Here is a 24,283-nt window from a genome sequence, read left to right on the forward strand (position 1 = left end):
TGTGCCAGGGGATATCCACATCCTTTGTGGAATTTGTAATGCTATTGGCAGGCAAGGTAGGACCACACTTGTTTTCAAGGGGAGGGTGAGGTTCTCTTCATTTATTTGGGATTGAGATCCTGAGTCTGGGATGAGTGCCTTCTATAGGTCAATATTTTTCCAGGAGAGGTGAACATACTGAGAAAATACCACCACCTCCTGTTACTATTTTTATGGTTAAGGAACAATTGCTGTGATTGGCTAAGATGCAAATTTCTGCCTTTTCCTTTCCCATTACTTCAGGCAAGAGTTCCCTCTCTTTGCAGTTTGGGTTTTCAGTCTGAAGAGAAGGCATTTCTGGGGGCTGGTTGTATCTCTAATTTGTCGGTCTGGGTAAATGTGGCTTTAGATTTCCCTCTTAAAGATTAACTTTGAGACTTTATGCAAGATGAAAAGTTTTTCAGTAGGAGCAGAATGAAATTCGTATTACACACAATGTATTTTACAGTTAAAACAGCAGCAGATTTAGGCATATCCATGTGGTTTAGAAAATTCTCACTATTAGTTTGCCTAATAGTTACCCTCTTGTCCTAAGGAAGTCTGACAGGGTACCTCAGAAAGAGTATGCTTTCCGTAAAGACCAAGCCTTGGCATTCATTTGACCACTGTTGCAGTAACCTTGGGTACAGGAAGTTGAATCCTACCCAAAGATTTCAAGAGCCGTCCAGCTTTCAAAGATTTCAGGGCATGTTCCACGCACCCAAAAAGTCAGCTTGGTCTGAGCTAACTTGGGCACAAAGCTTTTTAGAGCATTGCTACAGCTGAAAAGTGCGTTCTGTGCCTTTTGAGGCTTGACTGTCAACTTGACACTTTCATTGCTGGGCAGGTAATTTCCCTTCAGGGAAGGAGCTTTCAATTTGAAAAATTATTGTCTTGTAAGTTAAGAATTTTAAAGTAGGGGAAAGTGACTAAATGAGGTAATTTTTAAACAGGAGTGTCACTTTTATGACCGAAATATGGTTCAATTTAAAATACTTTAGGGAGGGTTAAGTATTTAAAACGCAGTCAAAAGCACTTTTTTATAAAAAAAAAAAAGCTTGCATGTTTTACTGACTTGCTACTGGGCTTCCCAAGGAATCTGGCATTTTCTTTTCATCTTGACCATATGACAACCTACCCGCTCCTTGGTGGTTCTTCCAACCCTAAAATTTTGTTCAACTTTTGCCTCCAGTTTGCTGATTATGTCCTTAGCTACAGTTGATTGACTTTGTGGCCAGAACTGGTTCCTTTGCCTCCTCTACCTTGGGTCCTTTTAGTGTAGTCCATACAGCCACCATGAACCAGGGTTAGGCACTTTCTCTGTGGCTGTTGGAGTGCTTTTGACAGGCAAAGAGCCATGTGACCCTCTGTCTAGCCAGAAGGGTGTGCCCGTCCCTTGGAAGGTTTTTGTTGGCAGCACTGGTTGGTCAGAAATTTGTCATGTTTAGGACAGTAATTTATTGGGCTTATTTCAGGGTTTAGTATAGGCTAAGCATGAATATTTCTGTTTAAAAGAAGTGTCTTAATTATCAACACATTGTCTCCTCACAAAAACAGTTGGAGATCATTGTGCGTTATCACCACTAACTTAACACAGGTCTGTGTTTTGGCCAGTCCTTTTGAAGGAAACTGTTTCACTGGGCAAACAGGAATGTTTTTCTTTGGAGGATGGTTTTGTCACAGCCTATTTATCCCAGATCAAACCTAGGAGCTATTGCGATGTTCATCGTGTTTCACTGTTGCAGTCATTACAGTTTGGTAATCTGCTGGCAGGTTGCCCTCAGTCGGCCTGAATAACAAAGTCTTGGGTCCTGCATCGGCTGCTGTCTCCTCTTCCATGATGTCAGGTAGTCACGAGTATAAAACATGCAGCTGACACCATTGTAATCCATATTTCTTGCCGCGCAGTGCCCGAAGCAGTTAGCAAGTGCCAGTCGGCCGACTGCTGAAATTTTTGTTTGAGTTTCAGAACCAAAGTCTTCAACCTACAGCCAGGTACCCGGTTGGGGAAACTTTTTTTCTTGCTCCTTACAGATTTCATTTCCACACGTTGCCAATGCGAAACGGATGGCCAGATCTGCCTCCAAATCAGTGAGCAGAGGCCCAGAAACAAGTCAGGTCCCTCATGGATATGGGGGCCATTCAACCAGTACCAGAAAAGGAAAAAGGACAAGGTTTTTATTAGACTTTTCCTGGTACCCAGAAAAGACAAATCATGGCGTCCAGTTCTGGACTTATCCATTCTAAATACCTTCCTGGACATTCCAAATTCAAGATGCTGACTCTACAACAATTACTGCCTATGCTAGGCAAGGATACCTGGTTGGTAACTCTGGAATATGCAGGTAAGCCTCTTAAGTCTAATCAGGGAATCTTGCAGAAGATACCGCAGCTTCAAAGCAGGCTATTTGCATTACCAGTTCTCTGCACTGCCCTTTGGCTTATCTACTGCACCCAGGGTCTTCACAAAGTGCCTGGCACCAGTGATTGCATTTTGCAGACAAATATTCAAATTTATCCTTATCTGGACGATTGTCTTTCAGGCAGAAAACACACTCTTCTACAGCATCTGGCATTTGTAAAAATGCTTCTACCTAGGGTACACTATAAATTAAAATAAATCACAACTGTTACCCTCTAATTACATTTGTGGGTGCAAGCTTGAATACAACTGCCCAGATGGCTTAACTCACGCCAAGTTCAATTGATAACTAACTTCAAGTGGCCACAAAAACCCAGCTATCTGAAAGACAAATTCTGCAGGTTTTTTGGTTCATGGCTTCCTGCATTCTACTAATTCCATATGCAAGACTGCCTATGAGGAAACTTCAGTGGTACCTAAAAAGCCTAGTCAACATTGTCACAGCCTTGAAACAATGATTCCTCTCATTCCTTGCCTGCAACAGGAGTTCCTATGGTGGGCAGAGGCCTGTCACCAAAACAAGGGACTGTCATTCATTCTACCCCCTGCCACCCAAACACTGACTACAGACTCATCAGACTATGCTTGGGGGGAGGGGGGCATCTGACAGGGAGATGCATTCGGGGCGAATGGAGCCCAAATCAAATGCACCTACATATCAACCAGAAAGAAATGCTAGCTGTACAGAATGCTCTGACAGCTTTCAAGGACTTCCTTTATCCAGGACAACTTCTGATAGACTGACAACACTACAGTTATGTGGTACATAAGCAGGGGGGTACCCACTCCTACCCTCTTTGCAGACTAGCCATGGCCTTGTGGAACACAGCCTTGACTTACAAAATACATCTAAAAGCTCATTTCCTGCCAGGAAAGCAAAATACTCTGGCAGACGAACTAAGCAGAAGTTTTATGGACCCACACGAATGGAGGCTGGATCCACAAATCTTCAGCATGTTGACACGAAAATGGGGGAGCCCAAACATAGTTTTGGGGAGAGGCAAAAAGAGCTATCAGACAAGTTCTGTGCAAGAATTAATCACAAAAAAGCTTGGAAAGAGGTTTTTCCAGCTGAAGGATAGAACATCCAATCAGTCTATGCCTTTCCTCCTCTGCCTCTGCTCTCCAAGGCTTTACTAAGTCAGGAAAAAACAAAAATGACTGCTCCAGACTGGCCTCGCCAACACTGGTACCCGCTTCTACAGAATGTCACACCTTCCTCCGTGTTACCTGCCTCAGACTCCTCATCTGTTGTCTCAGCAGAACAATCAAATTCTGCACACTGCTCCAAACTCTGAATCTTGCAGCATGGCTAATCAACTAATTTCACCAGCCACATCTCTCAGTAAACCTGTGATGGATGTCATACTGGAAAATCTTATGCTGAAAAATGGAAAAGATTCTGTGCCTGGAAGCAAGCACAAGGAATAAACACAGCAATGCCCAATATTCCTCAGATTCTGCAGTATTTAACGGAGATGCTTCACAAGGGCTTATCTTTTCTATAAAAATCCATGCCTCTGCCATCTCTGCTCATTACAACACAGAGCCTCCTCTCTTTTCTCATTCCCTGCTAAAGCAGTACCTCAGAGGGGCCAAAAATGAGACCTCCCAGGAGAGCACCAACTCCTGCATGGGACCTCAATTTTGTGCTGGAAAAACTCACCCTACCTCCTTTTGAGGCAGCTGCTTACTGCAGACATAAAATTTATTTCTTGGAAGACTGCCTTTCTTTTAGCAGTCACTTCAGCTAGAAGGATTTCAGAAGTACAGGCTCTCATAGCAGTGGAGGCTTTCATGATCTTTTATCCGGACAGGGTCGCCCTCAGGACCAATCTATCCTTTATGCCTAAGGTGGTAGCCATTGTGGCTCTTAATCAGACCATTCATCTGCCAACCTTTTTCCCAAATCTGCAGAACAAGGGGGAGTGGATTCTGCATTCATTGGATGTACACAGACCACTAAGATGTTACTTAAACAGGACAAAATCTCAGTCTGAGCAACTAGAGGGGAAGGCTATTTCAGAGCAGACTATTTCAAAGTGGATAAGCCATTGTATTAGTTTCTGCTACATGCACCATGGTAAACCTGCCCCCAAGGGGATCAGATCCCACTCCACCAGGGCTGCATCTACTTCTGCAGCTTTTCTCAGAGGGGTTCCTACCAGAGGCATTCTAGAAGCTGCTACTTGGAATTCAATTCATACGTTCATCAAACATTACCATTTGCCTCTCTTTTCTAAATACAGGGCAGGCTTTGTCACTGCAGATGTTCATCTTGTTACACTGCAGTCATTACACTTCGGTTATCCTGCCGTCAGGCGGTTCCCCAGTCGGCCTGATTTCCAAAGTCTTGGTCCGACGTCGGTTGCTGTCGCCTCCTCCCTTATGTCAGTGCGACAGGGGTGTACAAGATGCAGCCGACGCCATTTTCTTCAGTCTTTCTTGCTGTGCGGTGCCCGAAGCAAAAGCAGTTGGCAAGTGCCGGTCTGCGGACTCCTGAGATTTTCATTCCGAATCCAGAACCGAAGTCTTCTACAAAGTTAAGTACCCCATTGGGGAAACTTTTTCTTGCCTCAGACAGATGTCAGTAAAAGTTAATAACTGTATTTCTTGGAAGCAAATACCTCAAGGATTTCCACTCCTATTATATCCCATGCCTAGGCCCAGACCACAACGTCACTGGTTGTCGGTTTTGTGCTAGGTTTAACAAGCGCACTATTAAACGTTGGTTTGATTTTGCCCGACATTTTTGCAGAAAATTCAATTGCACCATGCCGTCGGACCTTCCAACCGGAATACATAAAAAGAGCAAAGACAAGGGCAGGCATCCGAGGCCCAAAACTGACTAGGCCTCTTCTAGGCCGGTCTCTGGTTTTCAGCGAGGCACCTACGCAGCCCCAGACTACCACTTCCGCAGAACCACAAACCGCCTCAGACTCCCACGTGGAGCTGGCTGGGCTTTCGGACTAAGACCTAATCACCCTGATCAGGGGGTCCCATCCCCCACCTGATAAGAGGCCCAGACAGGATGCAGACTTTGAATCTTCCGACCAGGTGTCCATTTCTTCATATTCATCCTCAGACCTAGGATATTCTTTACCCCCCTTATGAGTATTCTGATGCTCAGGAATCAATTCCATCAGCCTCTCCGCCTGAAGACTACTCCTTTGGGGAGACCTTACATACCATGAGGGAGCATTTCCATTGGGAAGGCCAGGATTACTCAGAATCCAAGAAAAGGCTCAGAGACTTCCTTTTATTACCTCAACACAGACCCCTTGCTATTCCGCCAGTGTTAGATATTGTGGATGATGTGTACACTTAATCCAGCTTAAATCCTGACTCCTTACACCATTAAAGACAAGGAAACAAGTACAACATTCTCCTGGACAGTCATCCATGCCAAAGAAACAGATGCTTAAAATGGCCGTTTTGACTTCGCATGGCATTACTTTGGTAGGGAATTTAATTATATCATGCCGTCGGAGCAGCCAACCGCCATTCATAAAAAAACGCAAGGATAAGGACAGGCAGCCTAGGAATAAGCCAGACCCAGAGGCCTCAGCTGGGCCTGTCGCCGGTTTTCAGTGAGGTGCCTACGCAGCCCCACTGGAACCCCAGACAGCTGCGGATTCCCAACCGGAGTCTACTAGGCCGATGCAGCCATCTAATGACACCGGAACAGAAGTAGACACCAGTGCAGTAGAAACACCGGTTGCAGAAGGTATCTTCAGACCGACTACACTCACCATTAAATCTTATGCCAAGCTTAAAACTCCTTTAAAACCTAAGAAAACTTTTCATCAGTCTACAGTTCAAGCCCTATGCCTAAGAAACAGATGCTTAAGATGGCTGAAGATTTGATTACCCTCATCAGGGGTTCCCATCCCCCTCCTGATAAAAGACCAAGACAAGAGGAGGATTATGCATCCTTTGACCAGGTTTCTCTCTCTCCTCAGATTCTTCTGAGGAACAGGATTACTCTTTTCCACCTTATGAGGATTCTGATGCTGAAGAGACTATTCCCTCAGCATCTCTCACTGAAGACTACTCCTTTGGGGAAACTTTACATACCATGAGGGAACATTTCCACTGGGAAGGCCGGGATTACTCAGATTCTAAGAAAAGTCTCCGAGAGTTTCTTTTACTACCCCAGCACAGACCGCTTGCTATCCCTCCTGTTTTAGATATTGTGTATGATGTTTACTTGGAGTCTAGTTTAAATCCAGACTCTCTACCTCCTGCTCCAGCAAAAACAGGCAGATACTAGAGTACCTGACTCTCTCAAATTCCTGTATAAAAGCCCTGTTGCTGATCCAGAAACTGTTTCTTAGGGTCGTAAGGGAGCAAAAGCTTCTATGGCTAAAAATCCTGTGCCCTCTGAAAGGGATTCCAGAGCCCTAGATAGATGGGAAAAGAAAATGTACACCTCAGCAACTCTGGCTATGAGAGCATTAAATTGCCAGTTTCACATGTTGAAATATCAACAATTCCTGATGTCTCAGTTAAAACAAAAAATTAGCACACATTCACAACAGCCTAAATTCAAGGAAATGCAGGATCTGTTGCATGCAGCTGAACAGGTGGGCAAACATACTCTACAATGCGGATTTGATTCATTGGAAGCTTCCTGTAGAGCAGCTGTTACTGGCTCTGTCATACGTAGACATGCTTGGTTAAAAGAACAAACCCTCCCTGACCATGTTAAAGTGAAATTATTGGATGCAACTTTACAACAGGATGTATTTGGTGTCAAAGCAGAAGAGGTTTTAAAGAAAATGGTGGATAAGGCAGTCTATGCAAACTGTCAAGGATTTTTTGCAGGTACAACCTCCTCGTTTCAGCAGAAATTGGCCAACAACAAACTGGTCCTTTCCAGCTTCAGACAGATCACAGAGGGGCAAATACAGACGCCCAAGGGGCAGAGGCCAGTCACAGGGCTCTTGCAAACCTCGCCAATGGGGTTCTGCTACCCAGAAAGGAGAAGACAGGCTCCAAGCTAGCAGAAGACAAACACAATGACTCTATCCTCAAATTACCAAGCAAATCCTCCGAGGTGCAAAAAACATAAGACCCCCCAAGGAGAGCACAGATACCTACATGGGACATCAACTTTGTTTTGGAAAAGCTCACACTGCCTCCTTTTGAGCCAGCAAATACAGCTGATATAAAATTCTTATGGAAAACTGCTCTGCTCCTAGCAATAACTTCAGCAAGAAGAGTCTGTTACAGGCATTAATGGCAGTGGAACCTTTTATAATTTTTCATCCGGACAGGGTTTTTCTAAGGACAAACCCAACGTTTATGCCAAAGGTAGTATCCAGTGCGGCTCTTAACCAAGCCATTCATTTGCTAACATTTTATCCAAATCCCCAGAATAAAGGGGAGAGACTTCTGCACTTTGGGCATACACAGGCAGCTACGCTTCTACTTGGACAAAACTAAAGCTTTCAGAAACTGAGCAACTGTTTGTAGCTTATGCTGCAGGATCAGAAGGAAAGCCCATCTCAAAGCAGACTATTTCAAAATGGATAAGGACACTGCATTCGCTTCTGGTATTCACAACATGGCAAGTCAGTGCCTAAGGGCATTAGGCCACATTCTACCAGAGCAGCAGCCACTTCAGCAGCCTTCCTCAGAGGAGTACCAACCAAAGACATTTTAGAAGCTGCAACCTGGAGTTCAGTTCACACTTTCACCAAGCACTACCACTTACCTCTCTACTCTAAATCCAGAGCAGGCTTTGCCACTGCAGTTCTGCAGGGCCTGGTGTAGCCTCTCCTAATCCTATTTAGGCCTTACAGCAAGAGGTTCAGTTCGATTCTTGGCTGGAGTGCCTCCTGTGCGGAGTCTGCATATCCTCCCTGTGTGCGTGGGTTTTCTCCGGGTACTCCGGTTTCCTCCCATCTTACAAAAACCTGCATGTGGAGCATTTCTCCCCAGGCCTCCACTGAAAATTGGCTTCGTTCCAAGTTGGACTTTCCTGGTAAACAAATGTCAAGTAAAATAAACACTTTCATTGAGTTGCATGCACTGTCCTCTCTTCCACCTTACCTGGTTTAAACAAAAACTGTCATTTTACACATCGGGCCTTTTCTCCCTAAGGCGATGTCCAAATCTAACCTAAACCTACCTGTACATTTGCTGGTGTACTTTCCCAGGCACTCCACCAGGGGAGAATATTTACCTTACACTTAGAACCATAATCTGTACACGTCCAATCCCCAGATAACAAAGGCCATCAAAAAAGATACCCAACTGTTAATATCTTTTGCACCCAACGGATTGCCTATGAAGGTTTCCAAAACTACACTGTTCAGATAGATTTCAGATTGCACAACTCCTGTGTCTCGAGTAATTGCTCTCTACCACTTGTATCAAAATCTCATTCTACAAGGTTGGTGGCCACATCTGATGCTTTCTTCAAGAACATTTCAGTGGATACAATTTGTGCAGTTGCAACTTGGACTTTGCAAACATTTGCTTAAATATAGGCCAGACATAATTTTTAGATCTAGTGCATCTTTTGGGGCCAGTGTTGCCAAAAGGCTCCTGTCAATATCACCCGAGGGGTGGGAGGTTGGCATAATGGTTAAGGTGTTTACTTAACGGATACAAGGTGCAGGGTTTTATTCTCATGTAATTGGCTAGGCATAAAATGACCCATGAGGGCCGTTAGCCTAGTACTAATCTATGAATAAGTAGCTGGAATTCTAATCTAGTGGACTGTATAGATGGGATGAATAGGATGCTGTAGTTATGCACTTGCCATAAAGCTAGATTTTTCCTCCATTTCGTACAGTACCCCCTACCCCCACACTTTCTCATTCTGGAGGATCTATTTTCCAGAGGCACAAAGGAAGTTTCATAAGGTGCATTATGGGAAGGGAACATTTAAATGAGTTTGAGGCTCCACTAGTTTTGCTGGTGGGATCTAACAAGGATAAAATTATGCAAAAGTACATATTTTTCTGGATTCTTTCCCATGGCACAAGTTTAGTTCTTACATGAAGGGTTGTGTGACTGCTTTCTGTTATGGCAGACATGAGAGGTGGGTTACTTTATCATAAAACTTGCTGATATCAAGTTAGTGCAGGAGTGCACTACAGAAAATGATGGATGTTATGTAGTCCAATCTCGCCTTCATTCTTACCTGTGGGTTTGCTCCGACTGCCATACTGTAGCTCAGTCTTCAATTGTCTTGTGGCTGAGGTATCCCATCATGCAACAGGTTTATTTCCCAGATCTCTTGCTGCTTGTTACGCTCAGAAGTGGTCTCGCTTTTGGCAGTGGCTAAGTATACATTTTATAAACTTTTGACTTGTTGCTTAAAAAAGCTGTTTTCATAGCTCTATGTAGTAGTGGTGTCATACTGCCTTTGTTTTGCTTCTCTTGCTGTTTTTGTGGCCCTTTCGTTGGCTGTTTTGGTATCCGGTTTCCTTTCTTCCCACGGGCTAGGCCCGTTTGTTACAGGACCTAGTCCTCCCTATTGTTTGTGTGGTCTTTGGTTGGTTGCTCCATTCGGTTAGCTTTTAGTGTTGTCTTGTCTGGCTAGTGGTGCTATCCTGCCTTTGTTTCCCCGTACTAGGCCCATTTAAGTTAGAGGACCTAGTCCTACTTGTAGTCTTTTTCCCACTGGTTTATAGGCTGTTTTTAGTTAAAGGCTCTAGTTTCCTATGCGGGGTTTAGTTGGGTCCAGTGTGTTATACGTATTGCTTTGTATCTGTATGTGTTCCCCTTTATTCAGCATGTCCAAGGATTCTAAGTAACACAGGCCTTCAGGCTTTAAAAAGTGTATTGCATGCTACAATAAAATGTCTTTGACTGGGCACTGTGTGCATGTACTGCTTTGTGGGCTGTTCACCTCCATGAGTCCTGCTTGTTTTGTCATTACTTCAGTCCCTGTGTACTACAGGAGAGGAAGAACAAGCTTATTTTGAAAGGACTGCTTAAACACTCCTTTGAGAGACTTGGCTAAGTCTTCAGGGCCTTATCCTCTCCGACTAAAAAGGACAAAAAGACTTCTAAGAAGCAGTCTCCGGCTTCATCTGTTTCCTTGGAGCCACCAGAGAAAGTTGCTAGAACAGCTTCTCCTTTGGTTCCATTGCCCTCTGTGCCGACAGAGGCTAGTGTCTTGACTAAGTCCGTAGCGGCTCACAGCCTTTCGGAGCCAGTCACAGATATTTTGGTTCAGAGCAGGTCTCCAGTTATTCAACCGGTTTCAACTTCACGCAAGTCCACTTCCGTAGGGAGATCCAGATTTCCAACTATATCCTCCAGGTCCTCCAGGACACTTTCCGATGAGGACGTTAGTGGTGAAACTGCTTCAGTGATCGGTGTTGACCAAATTGATTTCAGCTCTGACCTAGTCTGCTCTGGAGCCTATGGCCTCTTCATCCTTTGTTCCTCCTTCTCCGAGCCTTTCTCAGTCTTTGGAGCCAGAGTTGTGTGTTCCGCCGGGTGCCCCTAGGTCTGTTCCAGTAGCCTCGCCTGGGTTCTCTGTTCCAATTTCTGCTCTGACCCTGTCGGCCCCTTCCACGGGGTCGAGGGTCCACAGTTTGGTTGGACCCGAGGGGGAGGGTTCGGATCGATTTTTCATCTGTTCCAACCCTTCCTCTCTGTGCTTCAGCTCGAGTGAGCTTGGACCAGACATCTACTTCGGACCTAATCTCCTTGGCGCGCCAAGGGCTACTACTGTATCCTCTACAGTTAGTAGGCCTTTGGAGCCGGGGGGATCGGCCTTCGAGGTTGAGGAGCGTGCTGGCCAGATAGTCAGCTGCATCCTATCGCATCAATACTCTGTCCCCTCTGGCACTGGCGTCAGTTTCGGATCGCCCTCTATCCCTGGGCAGTGGAGACCCTAAGCCTCGGGATACCTTCACGAGTGGTCCCCAACTTTCTGACATCTCCCCAGAGTTTTTGCCTGAGGAGCCTGTCAGAAAGATTGTGCATGAGGAAACACCTCAACTCCCCAGATGAGTGTCTCACGTCAGGCACTGACCTAGAGTCAGAGGGGCCCCCCAAGTTGTCTTCTGAAGATCCCTTTTTCAGATATCTTTTATCTTGAAGCAGAGAGGCAGCTGGCCCTCCAAATCCCCTTCTGATGAGTCTGTGTTCCTGAAGGCTTTCGGGTCTCAACCCTCTCTCTTGGGATTCTCCCCCTTTCGATGAGCTACTAGATCTTGTCTGTCGAAAGGTGTGGAAACTCCTGACACTGTGGGAAAGGTCCCTAGGAGACCCATTAAGTTTTTGTCCGCCCCCACTGACAAGGACCATCTAACAAAAGGCGTTCCAGTAAATTCTATGGTGCTGGCAGCAGCCACTAAGAAGGAACTTGCTGAAACTTAGTCTACCGTCCATCCTCCTAACAAGGAGTCTCGGGCTATGGACAGGTATGGGAAGCGTGTGTGTACCTCAGTGGCCTTTACACTGCGGTCGCTGAACTACTTGATGCATTTTACAAGGCTCCAGAGAGATCTCCTGAAAGAGCTAGGAGATTCTCTACAGGGTAACATTTCTGATGCCATGGCACAGAAGGTCAATGCACAGATGTCTACCGTAAATTCCCTTGCCAACTCCTCTGAGGCTGATGTACGCAGCCGATGGAGCGAGTAGGGCAGCGGGTTCTGGAGTCCCTCTTAGGAGACACTCCTGGATGCGCCATCGACCTCAAAGATGCTTACTACCATATCAAGATGGACAGGGCATAGAGAAGTCATCTACGCTTCCGGCTGGGAGCCAGTCATTTTCAGTTTCACACTCTGCCCTTTGGTATCACCACAGCCCCCAGGGTGTTCACCAAATGCATGGCAGTGGTAACGGCTCACTTGAGATGTCAGGGATTCCAAGTGTGTCCGTACCTGGACTGGTTCCTTTCTGCCACCACCAGGCATCTACGGTTACAGACCAGGGACGCCACCATTACGTTATGGCAAAGGTTAGGAATTGCTGTAAATTGGAAAAAATCTGCCTTGTTGCCCTCGCAGCATGTCACCTTTATTGGCGCCGAACTACATACGGTGCTCATGAGGGCCTTAAAAGAATAAAGAATTCAGGCTCTACAACAGTAGGTCTACTCCTTACTACCATTGAGGAAGGTCAAGGCAAAAGTGGTCCTCAAGTTATTAGGGACCATGGCTGCCACGATCATGCTAGTTCCCCTTGCCAGACTACACAAGGGTTCTTCAGTGACTGCTTTTCACCCAATGGTCACTACAGCACCTTCCACTCTCCCATTCTATTCTGATTAGACGCATGCAAGCAGTATCTACACTGGTGGCTTCAGGCCAGCAATCTCAATGTGGGCAAGCCTTTTGTTCCATCTTCTCCAGTTGCCATGGTGACCACGGATGCCTCCCAGATCAGGTGAGGAAGGCATTATCTTGGAAGGACAGTCCAAGGCACGTGGCAGGATCATGGGACCCATTTGCATGTCAATGTCTTGGAGATGTGAGCAGTGCTATTAGCGTTGCAAGCACTTCAGAGCTTTCTCCCTCTAGGGACAATTGCTATCCACTCAGACAGCATGTCAGTGTTATGGTATCTGAACAAACAGGAGGAACCAAATCATACCCCTTTGCAGAGAGGCACTTCGAGTTTGGCAGTGGACGCTGTCTTCCCAATGCTTTCTAGTTGCAATTTATATACCAGGGAAGTCCAACGTGATTGCCGACAGGCTGAGCAGAGCTATCCTAATGCCTCACAAGTGGTCCCTGAACAGTTGTGGAGAAGATATTTCACAGATGGGGGTCAGCCTTGCTGCGATATATTTGCCAGCCTCCTCAATGTCAAATGCAGCAGCTAATTCACCCTTATCCCCCCGGAGGGGGAGACACCCAGGGATGCTCTGGTTCACGATTGGCCCTTCAGTCTGCTCTACGCCTTCCCACCATTATCTCTGATATCAAAAGCCATTCAGAAAGCAGTCTTTGGGGAAGCAAAATGACCCTCATTGCTCCACACTGGGCTCATCAGACTTGGTTTCCCTTCCTTCAACTATCTAATGGACAAGCCCTGGATTCTGGACCCAGTTCCAGATCTGCTGACTCATGCCAGGGCAGTTCTATCCCTCCATCCAGACCCTCAAGTTTACAGCTTGGCTGCTCCAGGTCCGTCATTAGTCAGGCTTCATGACTTTTTCTTGGAAGTGGTCCATATTCTATCATCTTTCCACAAGCCTTCTATCAGGAAGATTTATTCCAGTAAGTGGAAGAGCTTTTCTATTTGGGCCCATGAGAGACTTGTCGTTCTTAATACAGCGCCTATTTCGGCAATTTTAGAATTTCTCAACTGTTCTGTCAGGGGTCAGTTGCAGCAACCATTAAAGTGCAGCTGGCAGCGATTTCTACCTTTCACGTGGCTAATGAGCCCAACCTTATGGCTCATTTGCTTTGTAGGGCTTTTCTGAGGACATTGTTACTCCGACCACCAGTTTTGGATCTTGTAATGCCATGGGACCTTTAATTTTGTACTACAGAAGCTCACTTCAACTCCCTTTTGAGCCCGCGGCTACATGTAACATTAAATTCTTGTCATGGAAGACAGTATTCTTGGTAGCCATAACTTCTGCTAGGCAGGTCTCTGAACTCCAAACATTATCGAATAAGCCACCCTATTTGGTGTTTCACAAAGATTAGGGTCTCCTTAAGAACCAATCCTTTGTTCCAAAGGTTGCCTCTGTTGTCAATATCCGTCAATCCATTGAGTTGCCTGTTTTTTCCTGAATTCTCCAACAAGGCAGAATTTGTTTAATCAGCTAGATGTTCCTAGACAATTGCGTTTCTGTACATAGGACAAAAGATTTCAGGAAATCAGATCAAATGTTTCTCGTTTTCAGACACTAGACTTGGGGTTCCTGTTTCTAAGATAACCTTGTCTTGCTGGATATCCGATTGCATCTAATTTATTTATGCTTCCAATGGCAAAGAATTACCCTTTAAAGTGAAGGCCCATTCTACACTGTCTGTGGCTACCTCAACTGCGTTTCAGGCTAGGATGTCTATGGATGATGTTTGTGCTGCAGGAACATGGGCTTCGCCTCATACCTTTATTAGTCACTACAAATTAGATCTGGTCTCTAGAGGCAGATCTTCCTCCGGTTCCACAGTGCTCAGAGTATTTTTCACTGAGGCATCCAAGATCAAGGTGCTAGGGACGCTGTCCCACGGGCAAGAATGAAGGCGAGATTGGACTACATAACCTCAAGAAGTTATGTACTCACCGTAACATTCGATGTATGTAGTCCAGCTCGCCTTACATTCTTACTAACCCTCTCTCCTACACCCTCCTGGAGGGACCTGGAGGTATAATCTGTAGGTGTCCGTAGTCCTTTCTGCTGGGATTGTTCTCAGTGTGCACTTACAGCAAACAAGATCAGGGGAATAGACCTGTTGCATGATGGGATACCTCTTAGCCACGAGCCAATTGACTGCTTCGAGCTAGAGTGTGGCAGAGTCAGAGCTGAGGTTCGGCTCCGAACCAATGGGTAAGAATGAAAGGCAAGATGGACTGCATACATAGAATGTTGTGGTGAGTACATAACTTCTTGTTTGGGTGCATCTACTCTCTGGATATTACTACGTCATTTTAAATAAGTAATTGAGATTCATTGTTTATGTAGAGGCAATTGACTTAACAGGCATCCAAACTGGTGCATGTCTGCACCAATGTTGCCCAAAATAAAGGATCTTGGTTATGCATACTTAGGAAATGAAGGGCAGGAAGGTAATGCCCGGGTCTCTAGTTGAGAATACTTTCAGAAAGTACAAGGGGATGCAGTTTGGAGAGTAAAGAATAAATGCAGTAATGGGAGGGAGCTCTTTTTGATCGATGTGGTTGCACACGTACATTCCTTTGAGTGCGGTATGTAATGAATTTAACATGAGGTATGGTCATAAGGCAAGTGCGACTTGGATTGCGTTTTACACTTGTTCTGATATTACCTGTTGGGTAGGGAAATGCACAGGTAACGTATAAACTAGATTATCTTCCTGGGCTGTCAGATTGTTAAAATGATTCGCACATCTTATTGTGAAGCATTTTGTCTGCAGTGTCATTGTTTATGGTTGTAAAACTAGAGTGCATTTCCTAGTTTCAGTGAAGCCATAGATGTGATTTGCTAAGCTAGTGATTTTAATTTGGTTGGACTTTAGTGCAACACATCTGCATTGTACATTTAACAATTTACTTTGCTTTTCAGCATCCAGCCATGCCCAGATGTGAAATATGGAAAACGCATTCATGTATTGCCTATTGATGACACAGTTGAAGGAATTACTGGAAACCTTTTTGAAGTGTACCTTAAGCCATACTTCCTTGAAGCTTATAGACCAATTAGAAAAGGTAATTTGTTCTCTGTTGCTGTTGTGCTGATGACCTGCAGAGCCTCTTGTAAGCTAGGTGCTTACTGCTGTATAGGTGATCCAGGGACTTTCGGGGGGAAACGCATTTCTTTGCTTTTCTTGTGCTGTGTTGATTTTCTGCCTGGAGTGTGGATACTCTGCTTCCTGTGGCCAGTACACATTGTTCTCAACACAGGGCTAATGAGAGCACCTCCCAATCTTCTGTTCATTACAGCCGTTTGCACATGGTGCATTTTTTCCTGAAATGTCTTTTGCAAGGTTCACCTATTTTGGTGCTCAGACTTTAAAACAAGTGCAGTCTTTTTGTCTTTTCACAAAATTGTGGTTTTGTAGGAAATCACTAGCAAGTCAGTTGAAGACTGAAGTCTGAAAATGGCAAACATTTGAATTTCCGACTTCATACCCTCAAAATTCATACTAATGCAAAACCTGTTAGTCAATTTTCCAAGTTTGTAAGAACAATATTTATTTTAAAATTTTCCCTATTTTTGCCCTCCCCCATCTATGGCTTTGTCCAGATTTCTTGCTGTAAAAGATTGATAGGTATGACTTCAAGTACATTTCTTTCCTAATACTGCGTAACGAATTGGTAACATTGATTTGACACTTGCATGCATGATTGGCTGCTTTCACCGAACCATGCTTGCTATAGTCATAAATTGCTGTTTTCAGTTTTCTGTTCAAAACATACATCTTTGTGTTCTTGGCTTGTTAATGCATGTCTTGACATCCTTTTCATCATATTAAGGGTCTGGGTCATACTGTTATAGCCTACGAACATTACAGTAGGCCAGTATTGGCAAATGGTCAAAAAAGTGCACTTTGGTATTACTTCAGAACTTGAGATATTAGACGTCATAGTTAAATTTTTTAATAACTTGAGCTTTGTTACCTAGTAAAGGATTTACATGATGAAAAAGCTTGACGTGAAAAAATACACAAGTCTGAGAAGCATGGCTAAATTAAGGGGATTAAGTTTTATAAGCGCTGTGCCCAAAATCATTTGAGAGGTATGGTTTGGGCGCAAGGCAGAGAGCATAGTTTTGTTTTATATTTTTCTGATTGAATGGTTTCCTTGAAAATGTCTTGATGTGATAGAGGTGCAAGTGAAGATGAGGTGAAGCAACTGCATAAGATGTTGGCTATCTGAAGATTGTGTGTGGAAACTAAAGGCTGGAAATAGACATTAAAAAGAACTGTTTATAATATGTGGGGCATTCTACCTTAATGGCTACTCTGTTCATATTGTGGAAAGTAAATGGCCTTACAGTTGTAGACTGTACTGAATAAGAAGTGTAGGGCACAAATAGCATTGCAAGAGAGCTTTGGATAGAAATGGTCATGCATATTTAAAAAGGAACCACAGGGGTAACCCCAACCTAATATCCTTTCAGGGCTGGCCACCCGGAGGTGTAAAAACCTTGGCTCGAGATGATTCAGTGTTGACTTGACACCATGACCCCATGTGCAAAAATGGGAAAAGGAGTTTAGGATAGATGGATCTGTAGCGATTTTGAGTCACATGAAGGTCATTTATGACCACAAGAGGGTCTTTATTTTAGGGGGAAAATAGGACATTGCTGCAAGTACAGGACTTCAACCTGTTACTGTTTAGTATGTTCATAGGTTTATACTCTGGCTAATGACCACCAGGGTCTTTAACAAGGCTAGCCGTGCAACCCAACCCAGTTTTGTCCCAGAGTTCCTTGGATGCCTATATGATGGGGATGTGTTAGTGAAGGGTTGTGTGAGGGAGGGGTATGTTTTGGGATTGATTTACTTACTGCCTCTGCCCATCAGACATGAGGGCAAGGTTAGTGGTGAATTTGTGGATTTCTCATACAACATAATGCAAGCACTCAGGTCACTCCAAGGCAAGTACAAATATGACTCATTGTCCATGCTGGTGTGAATGACCTGAGACGTACCTTCCTGGACTACATGAAAAGAGACATAAAGGAGCTCTCTGAGCATGTAGCCCAGGCCGGTATGACCCTGACCTTGAGTAGCATCTTACCCTCACCAAGAATGATGCCACAATATGAAGGCAAGATGATCAATTTCAACAATTGGCTTAAGTACTGGTGTCATTCAAAGGGGATCCAATGCCTGTCAGCTTGGGATGATATGCTCGACAAGCCACGATGCTTCACTAGGGACGGCTTGCACCTGTCACCCCTGGGCTTTCGGATATTGGCAAAGGCTCTTGCTACCCCATAGTGCCTTTTTAGGCAAGGCTCAAAGACAAACCCACCTCCATAGGTATCACAAGGGATAAGAAACTAAGAATAATGCTACTCAACGCCAGAAGTCTAAACCTCAAGATGCACGCACTCGAAACTCTCCTTAGCATGGAGAACATAGATATCTGTGCAGTAACAGAAACCTGGTTCAGGACTCCTGAGAGCACCCCAGCACTACCAGGTTATACCTCATACCATGCTTTTCGGCCCCAAAACTTGGACCGAACCACAAAAGGAGGGGGAGTATCGATATTCATCAAAGATACCCACACCTCCAGGTTGGTGGCAAAGCACGAAGCATCAGAGACTATCCATGTGCAACTAACAGTGGGTAAAACTGCCTTCCAGTTTATAGCCTGGTACAGACCACCCTCCCAAACCCAGGGACCCCACTCGGCCTTCCTGAGAGCACTGGAAAATATGAAGGTCTCTCCAAACACCATTATATTGGGCGACTTCAACTACCCAAACATAGACTGGGAGCATTACTCTAGTTCCAACACCCAAGCCCAAAGGTTCCTAGAATTTATAAACTCAAATGCTATGGAACAACTTGTTACCACTCCCACAAGAGGGGAAAACATACTGGACCTGATAATCACCAACATGGGGACTCTATGCTCCAGACCAGAAGTGTATCCCTCACTGGTAAGATCAGACCATAAACTAATCTCACTGGATATTCACATCCCGACCCCACCCCTGCCCAGAAAACCACAGTGAAAAACTTCTCTAAAGCAAATTTTACACTCAAAACTGAGGTGGAATCCTTCAAAGCCCCCGGGCCTGTGGAAAATACGGCCCAGACCGCAGAATCCTTTATAAACGCATTCTCTGAACACCTTCAGGAATGCATGGATCATGCGATCCCAAATAAAACCAAGACCCAATCCTCCAAAGGCAGACGTCCTGTCTGGTGGACCCCAGCCATAAACAAACTATACAATAGAAGGAGGAAGCTACTAAATGATGAAGCAAAATCCCAAAAAGGGAAGGCATCACTGATCAGTATTAGCAAAAAACTACGGGCACACACAATTGTCTAAGGCCAGCTTCGAGAGAAAAATTGCACAGGACACGAAGGATAATCACAAGGCTTTCTTTAGTTATGTTCGGAACCTGGGTGGTAATTCCCAGATATGCTCAGAATTAGTCCAAAATGACAAAAAATACACCGAACCCACAGACATTGCCAACATCCTAGCTGACAGGTTCAGCGCAAACTTCTCCCCCTCCCCACCAAAAGGGCAAATATCTATCCCAGCAGAGTGCTGCCCCCCTGACATCTCAGATGCTCAGGTAAGAGCCGCCCTCTCCAAAGCAAAAAACACAGCATCAGTGGGACCAGATGGTGTCCCGGGCTGCATCCTACATGAACTCAAAGAGCTAAACCCAAACATAAAACTACTGTTCAATCTCAGCCTTACTACAGGATATGTGCCCAAAGAGTGGGGTACAGCAACAGTGGTCCCTCTCCATAAAGGTGGTGCCTCAACGGATCCTGGAAACTATCGCCCCATAAGCCTGACTAGCTTGGTCTGCAAAGCTATGGAAAGGATCATCATGGACCTCATAAATAAAGATATTGGGGACCTACAAACACTGGATCCTACCCAGTTCGGCTTTAAGGGCAGATCCTGCCTCTTAAGCCTGGTTGATTTCTTTGAAACAGTCACCAAGGCCATTGACGAGGGGAAGGTGGTCCACACAGCCTACCTGGACCTCGCAAAAGCCTTCGATACAATACCCCACTCGGGCATTATAGATAAGCTCACCAGCTTAAATATAAACCCCCTATGTCACTAGATGGATTGCAAACTGGCTCAAGGACAGAACCCACGTGGTTAGAATTGCTGGAGCCATGTCAGACTACAAACCAGTTACAAGTGGTGTCCCACAAGGCTCAGTCCTGGGAACTCTCTTGTTCGATATATTTCTCGGAGGTACAGGCCAACACGGAAGGACTGTGGCTGACCAAGTTTGCAGATGACTGCAAACTGGGCGCCATAATCGACTCTCCAGCCAACACAAGCATCCTCCAAAAGGGCCTCATAGAAAGACAACTGGTGCCAGAGCCATGGCCTCAAGCTAAATGCCAAAAAGTGTATAGTAATCCCCTTTGGCAAAAACAGTGCCCACAAATTACCACATAGGTGGAAATCCATTAAGTACAGAAGTAATTAGGGACCTGGGGACCCAAGTTGATAGCAATCTCTCATTTGACAACCACGTGGCCAAAGTGGTTAGAAAAACATTTTATATAGCCCACCTAATCATGAAGGGATTTCGCATCTAGATCAGGGGAGGTCATCATGCCTCTTTACTCATCCCTCATCAGGCCCATAATTGAGTACAATGCCCCTTTTGGGATGTACCTTACCAGACACCTGCAGCAACTGGAAAGACCCCAAAAGTACCTCACCAAGAGGATCAAAGGGCTCAAACAGATGCCATATGCTGCCCGGTTAAAGAAACTCCAGCTCTACTCAGTGGCATACCGCCTGTTCAGAGGCGATCTGTGCCTGACGTATAAAGCCATGTCCAACCTGGAATTAATGGTCATGCTGCACCTCAGAAAATCCAAATCCCATCGAGCTACGCGCTCGAGAGACTTGAACCTCAGCACTGAAATATAGGACATGCTGGAGGGACAGATTCATAACCCAGAGGCTCCCTTCACTCTGGAATAAAATCCCAGTCCAGGTTAGGCAGAGTCCCTCATTGACTCTCTTCAAGAGGAATCTTGATGAGTGGATGGGAGATCGTAGGTTTACCCCGGGTATCACTTCTGTCACTGTTAGAGGCACAGTATACTAACCTCGAAAAAGGGCATAGCAAAATAAATTTAAAATGGGTGGCGAAAGCCAAACACATTCTGGCTAGGCTTATAAATGCCCTAGGGCAGATAGCCTAGTATGAACCTATGAACGATTAGTGTTCCTTTTGAACAGTATCTGGGATGAACTCTGCGTAATGTGGATGCAGAGTTTATCCCAAAGCACGGGGATCCTTTGAGACACACCAGTCCTTACAGCAGGTTCTGTTTGTTACAAAGTTTAGACACCTGGAGCTAGTGTTTCTGGTGCTTCTTATGGATTTGCAAGCGATAAGAGGATGACTTGTATGCTAGGCATATTTCACCTCTCTGTAACCTGCAGGAGACTGTATATAGAGGTAGGACCTTAAGGTGATCTGTGTAGGACAAGAGTATTCATACCTTGGATTCCACTGGTAAAGAACCTGTGAAGGGAGTTCCTTTGTGTTTTTATTTTTTGTCTTTGTTGACTGGGAAAAGTCCAACTGGGTGAAATCCATTTTCAGCAAGAGGCCCAGGGAGAAAAGGTCCACATTTGTTATACATGATGTATATTTATAATTGCAGCATTAAAACATCTCTACATGAGTTTTATATATTTCTTGCATGAAGATGACATTTTAGAGGACAACCGCACCCTCAGACTAAAAAACATTTATTTAATCATGGTTTGGCGTTTCCTACATAGAGCTTTTTAGATTTTTATATGCAATTTCTGAGTCTGACCACATGGGGGCAGGCATTTTGAAATAATTCAGACCGTTTACTCTGCCTCTAAGTATCCCAGAATGCATTGTTTGTCTCCAAAAAATTGCATCAGATCTGCCACGTTTTCCCTTAAGCTGCTGTCACTTCATTGACTTAACAGGCATTCACTGCTGTCTTAAAGTCCCCTACTTTTGGTTAAAATGTTATACTTTTTCAGTAACTACTTCAAATACAAGCAGTGCAAATGTTACAGAACTGAAAAGTGCTTTTTATTGCTTTTGTTTCTTAGAAATGTTAACTTGCTTTCTTTTGTGAAGGCTGAAATCTAGTTCAAGGCATCTCCCCTCCCACTTCACACCTACCTTCCCTAGCTGTCGAAGAGCTAAGGGTAATTTGACCCATTATCTGCATGTGATTGACGGCTCACAGCAGGTGACCAGAGTAATGTACTGATGTTCATCGTGCATACAGCTGCAGTAATCACAGATGGGTCCTCTGCCGTCAGGCGGGTCCTCGGTCGGCCGAATTCCAAAGTCTAGGTCTGGCGTCGGTTGTTGCTTTCTTTCCTGACGTCAGTGCGACAGGGGTATACAAGACACAGCCGATGCCATTTTCTTCAGTCTTTTTTGCCGCGCGGTGCCGGAAGCAGAAGCAGTTTGCAAGTGCCGGTCGGCCAGTTCCTGAATTTACGAAATATTGGAAACAAGTCTTCTTTAAAGCTAAGTACCCCGTTGGGGAAACTTTTCTTGCCTCTGACCGATGTCAGACAAAGTTAACAATTGTATTTCTTGTGGGAAGCAAATACCGCATAAGGATTTCCATTCCCTCTGCATACCTTGTTTAGGCCCAGACCACGACGTCTCGGGCTGTCGCTTTTGCGCTACTTTCAATAAACGCACTATTAAGCGTCGGGCGGAGTTCGCCCAACACTATTTTGGTAAAGCCTTTGATGATAAAATGTCGTCGGAGACGCCGACTACAGTTTTGTCCAAAAAACGCAAGGACCAGGACCGACACGCGAGGGCTGCGGCCTCCACTGACACCACGCCAAAACCAGCTGCATGTGGTCCGGTTCTCAGCGAGACGCCTATGCAGCCCCTGACTACCGATGACACTTCCTTGGCGGTGTCTTCTGTAACCGAGACCGCAGGTACCTCGGCCCTTACTCAGACTACAACCACCGAAGTCACTGTGAGTGTTGAGCCTCCTAATGTGGACAGGTCCACTTCCACCCATGGTGTCTTTAGACCCTCATCTTCCTTTTCCATTAAGGCCTTTACTAAGTCCAAATCAGCCATGCATCCCAAGAGGCCTGTTGCACAGGGCCCATCTCCAGGCCCCATGCCTAAAAAGCAGATGCTTAAAATGGCTGAGGATTTAATTACTCATCAGGAGTTCCCAACCCCCTCCAGACAAGAGACCCAGAGTTGAGGAAGATTCTCCCTCTTCTGAACAGGGCTCCATTTTCTCAGAACATTCTGATGTAGAGGAACACTCGTACTCCCCTTTTGAAGATTCTGATGCAGAACAGTCCATTCCTTCTGTATCTCCCCCGTAGGATTTTTCTTTTGGGGAAACCTTGCACACCTTGAGGGAACACTTCCATTGGGAAGGTCAAGACTTTTCTGATTCCAAGAAAAGGCTTAGGGAATTTCTTTTGTTACCTCAACACAGACCTCTGGCGATTCCTCCTGTCTTGGACATACTTGATGTTTACTCGGAGGCTTGTCTTAATCCGGATTCCCTGCCTCCTGCCCCAGTCAAGCCTGATAGGTACTACAGAGTTCCTAACTCTCACCAATTTCTTTACAAAAGCCATAATGCTGACCCTGAAACCATTTCTCAAGGCCCCAAGGGAATGAAGGCCTCTACTGCCAAGAATCCACTACCTTCCGAAAGAGAGTCTAGATCCTTAGGTGGGGAAAAAAGGTATACACCTCTGCCACCCTAGCCATGAGGGCCTTAAATTGTCAGTTCCATATGCTTAAATATCAGCAGTTTCTGTTATCACAATTAAGAAATAAAATGTCTCAACCTGAACAACCAGATTTGAAGGAATTGCAGGATATGATGCATAGTGCAGAACAAGTGGGTAAACACACCTTACAATGTGGCTATGATGCCTTAGAGGCCTTAAGTAGAGCTGCTGTTACAGGATCAGTCATTCGTAGACATACCTGGCTTAGGGAACAAAGCTTGCCTGATCATGTTAAAGCTAAACTACTGGATGCTCCTTTACAAAAGGATGTACTAATGCTGAGGAGATACTACGGAAAATGGAAGAAAAAGCCAAATCTATGCAAACTGTCAAAGCTTTTCTACAGGTACAACCACCTCGTTTTAGCAGAAATTGGCCTTCTAAAAACTGGTCCTTTCCAGCCACGGACAAGCCCCAAAGAGGTAGATACAGGCGCACAAGGGGCAGAGGACAATCTCAAGGATCATATAGAGGCAGACAATGGCAAACTCCAGCACCAAGAGGTGGCGAAGACAGTGCACAACAATACAGAAAACAAACCCAATGACTTCCTCCTTTTCATGCCAAGCAAGTCTCAGCTGGCAGCACCCTTGGGAGGAAAGCTGGCATTATTTACAAGAAATTGGCATATCACAACAGGCAAATGGATCCTGGACATTATAAACAGAGGCTACAGATTTTATTTTCACACTCTTCCAAAAACGAGAGGCATGCCAAACCTGCCACACAATCAAA

General features: G+C 45.0%; 1 protein-coding gene across 1 annotated transcript in view; it reads left to right on the top strand.

The window, feature by feature from the left end:
- The window catches only part of LOC122806732 (valosin containing protein), a 1,741,209-nt gene that overhangs the window by 308,845 nt on the left and 1,408,081 nt on the right, over positions 1-24,283 (top strand). Inside the window, exon 4 of the mRNA XM_044077401.1 lies at positions 15,642-15,784. Within this exon, the coding sequence (XP_043933336.1) occupies positions 15,642-15,784 (143 nt within the window). The remainder of the gene's footprint in view (positions 1-15,641; positions 15,785-24,283) is intronic.

This window comes from Protopterus annectens, chromosome 1.part1 (genome assembly GCF_019279795.1).
Source record: "Protopterus annectens isolate FY-2018-M chromosome 1.part1, PAN1.0, whole genome shotgun sequence".
Lineage (NCBI taxonomy): Eukaryota > Metazoa > Chordata > Ceratodontiformes > Protopteridae > Protopterus > Protopterus annectens.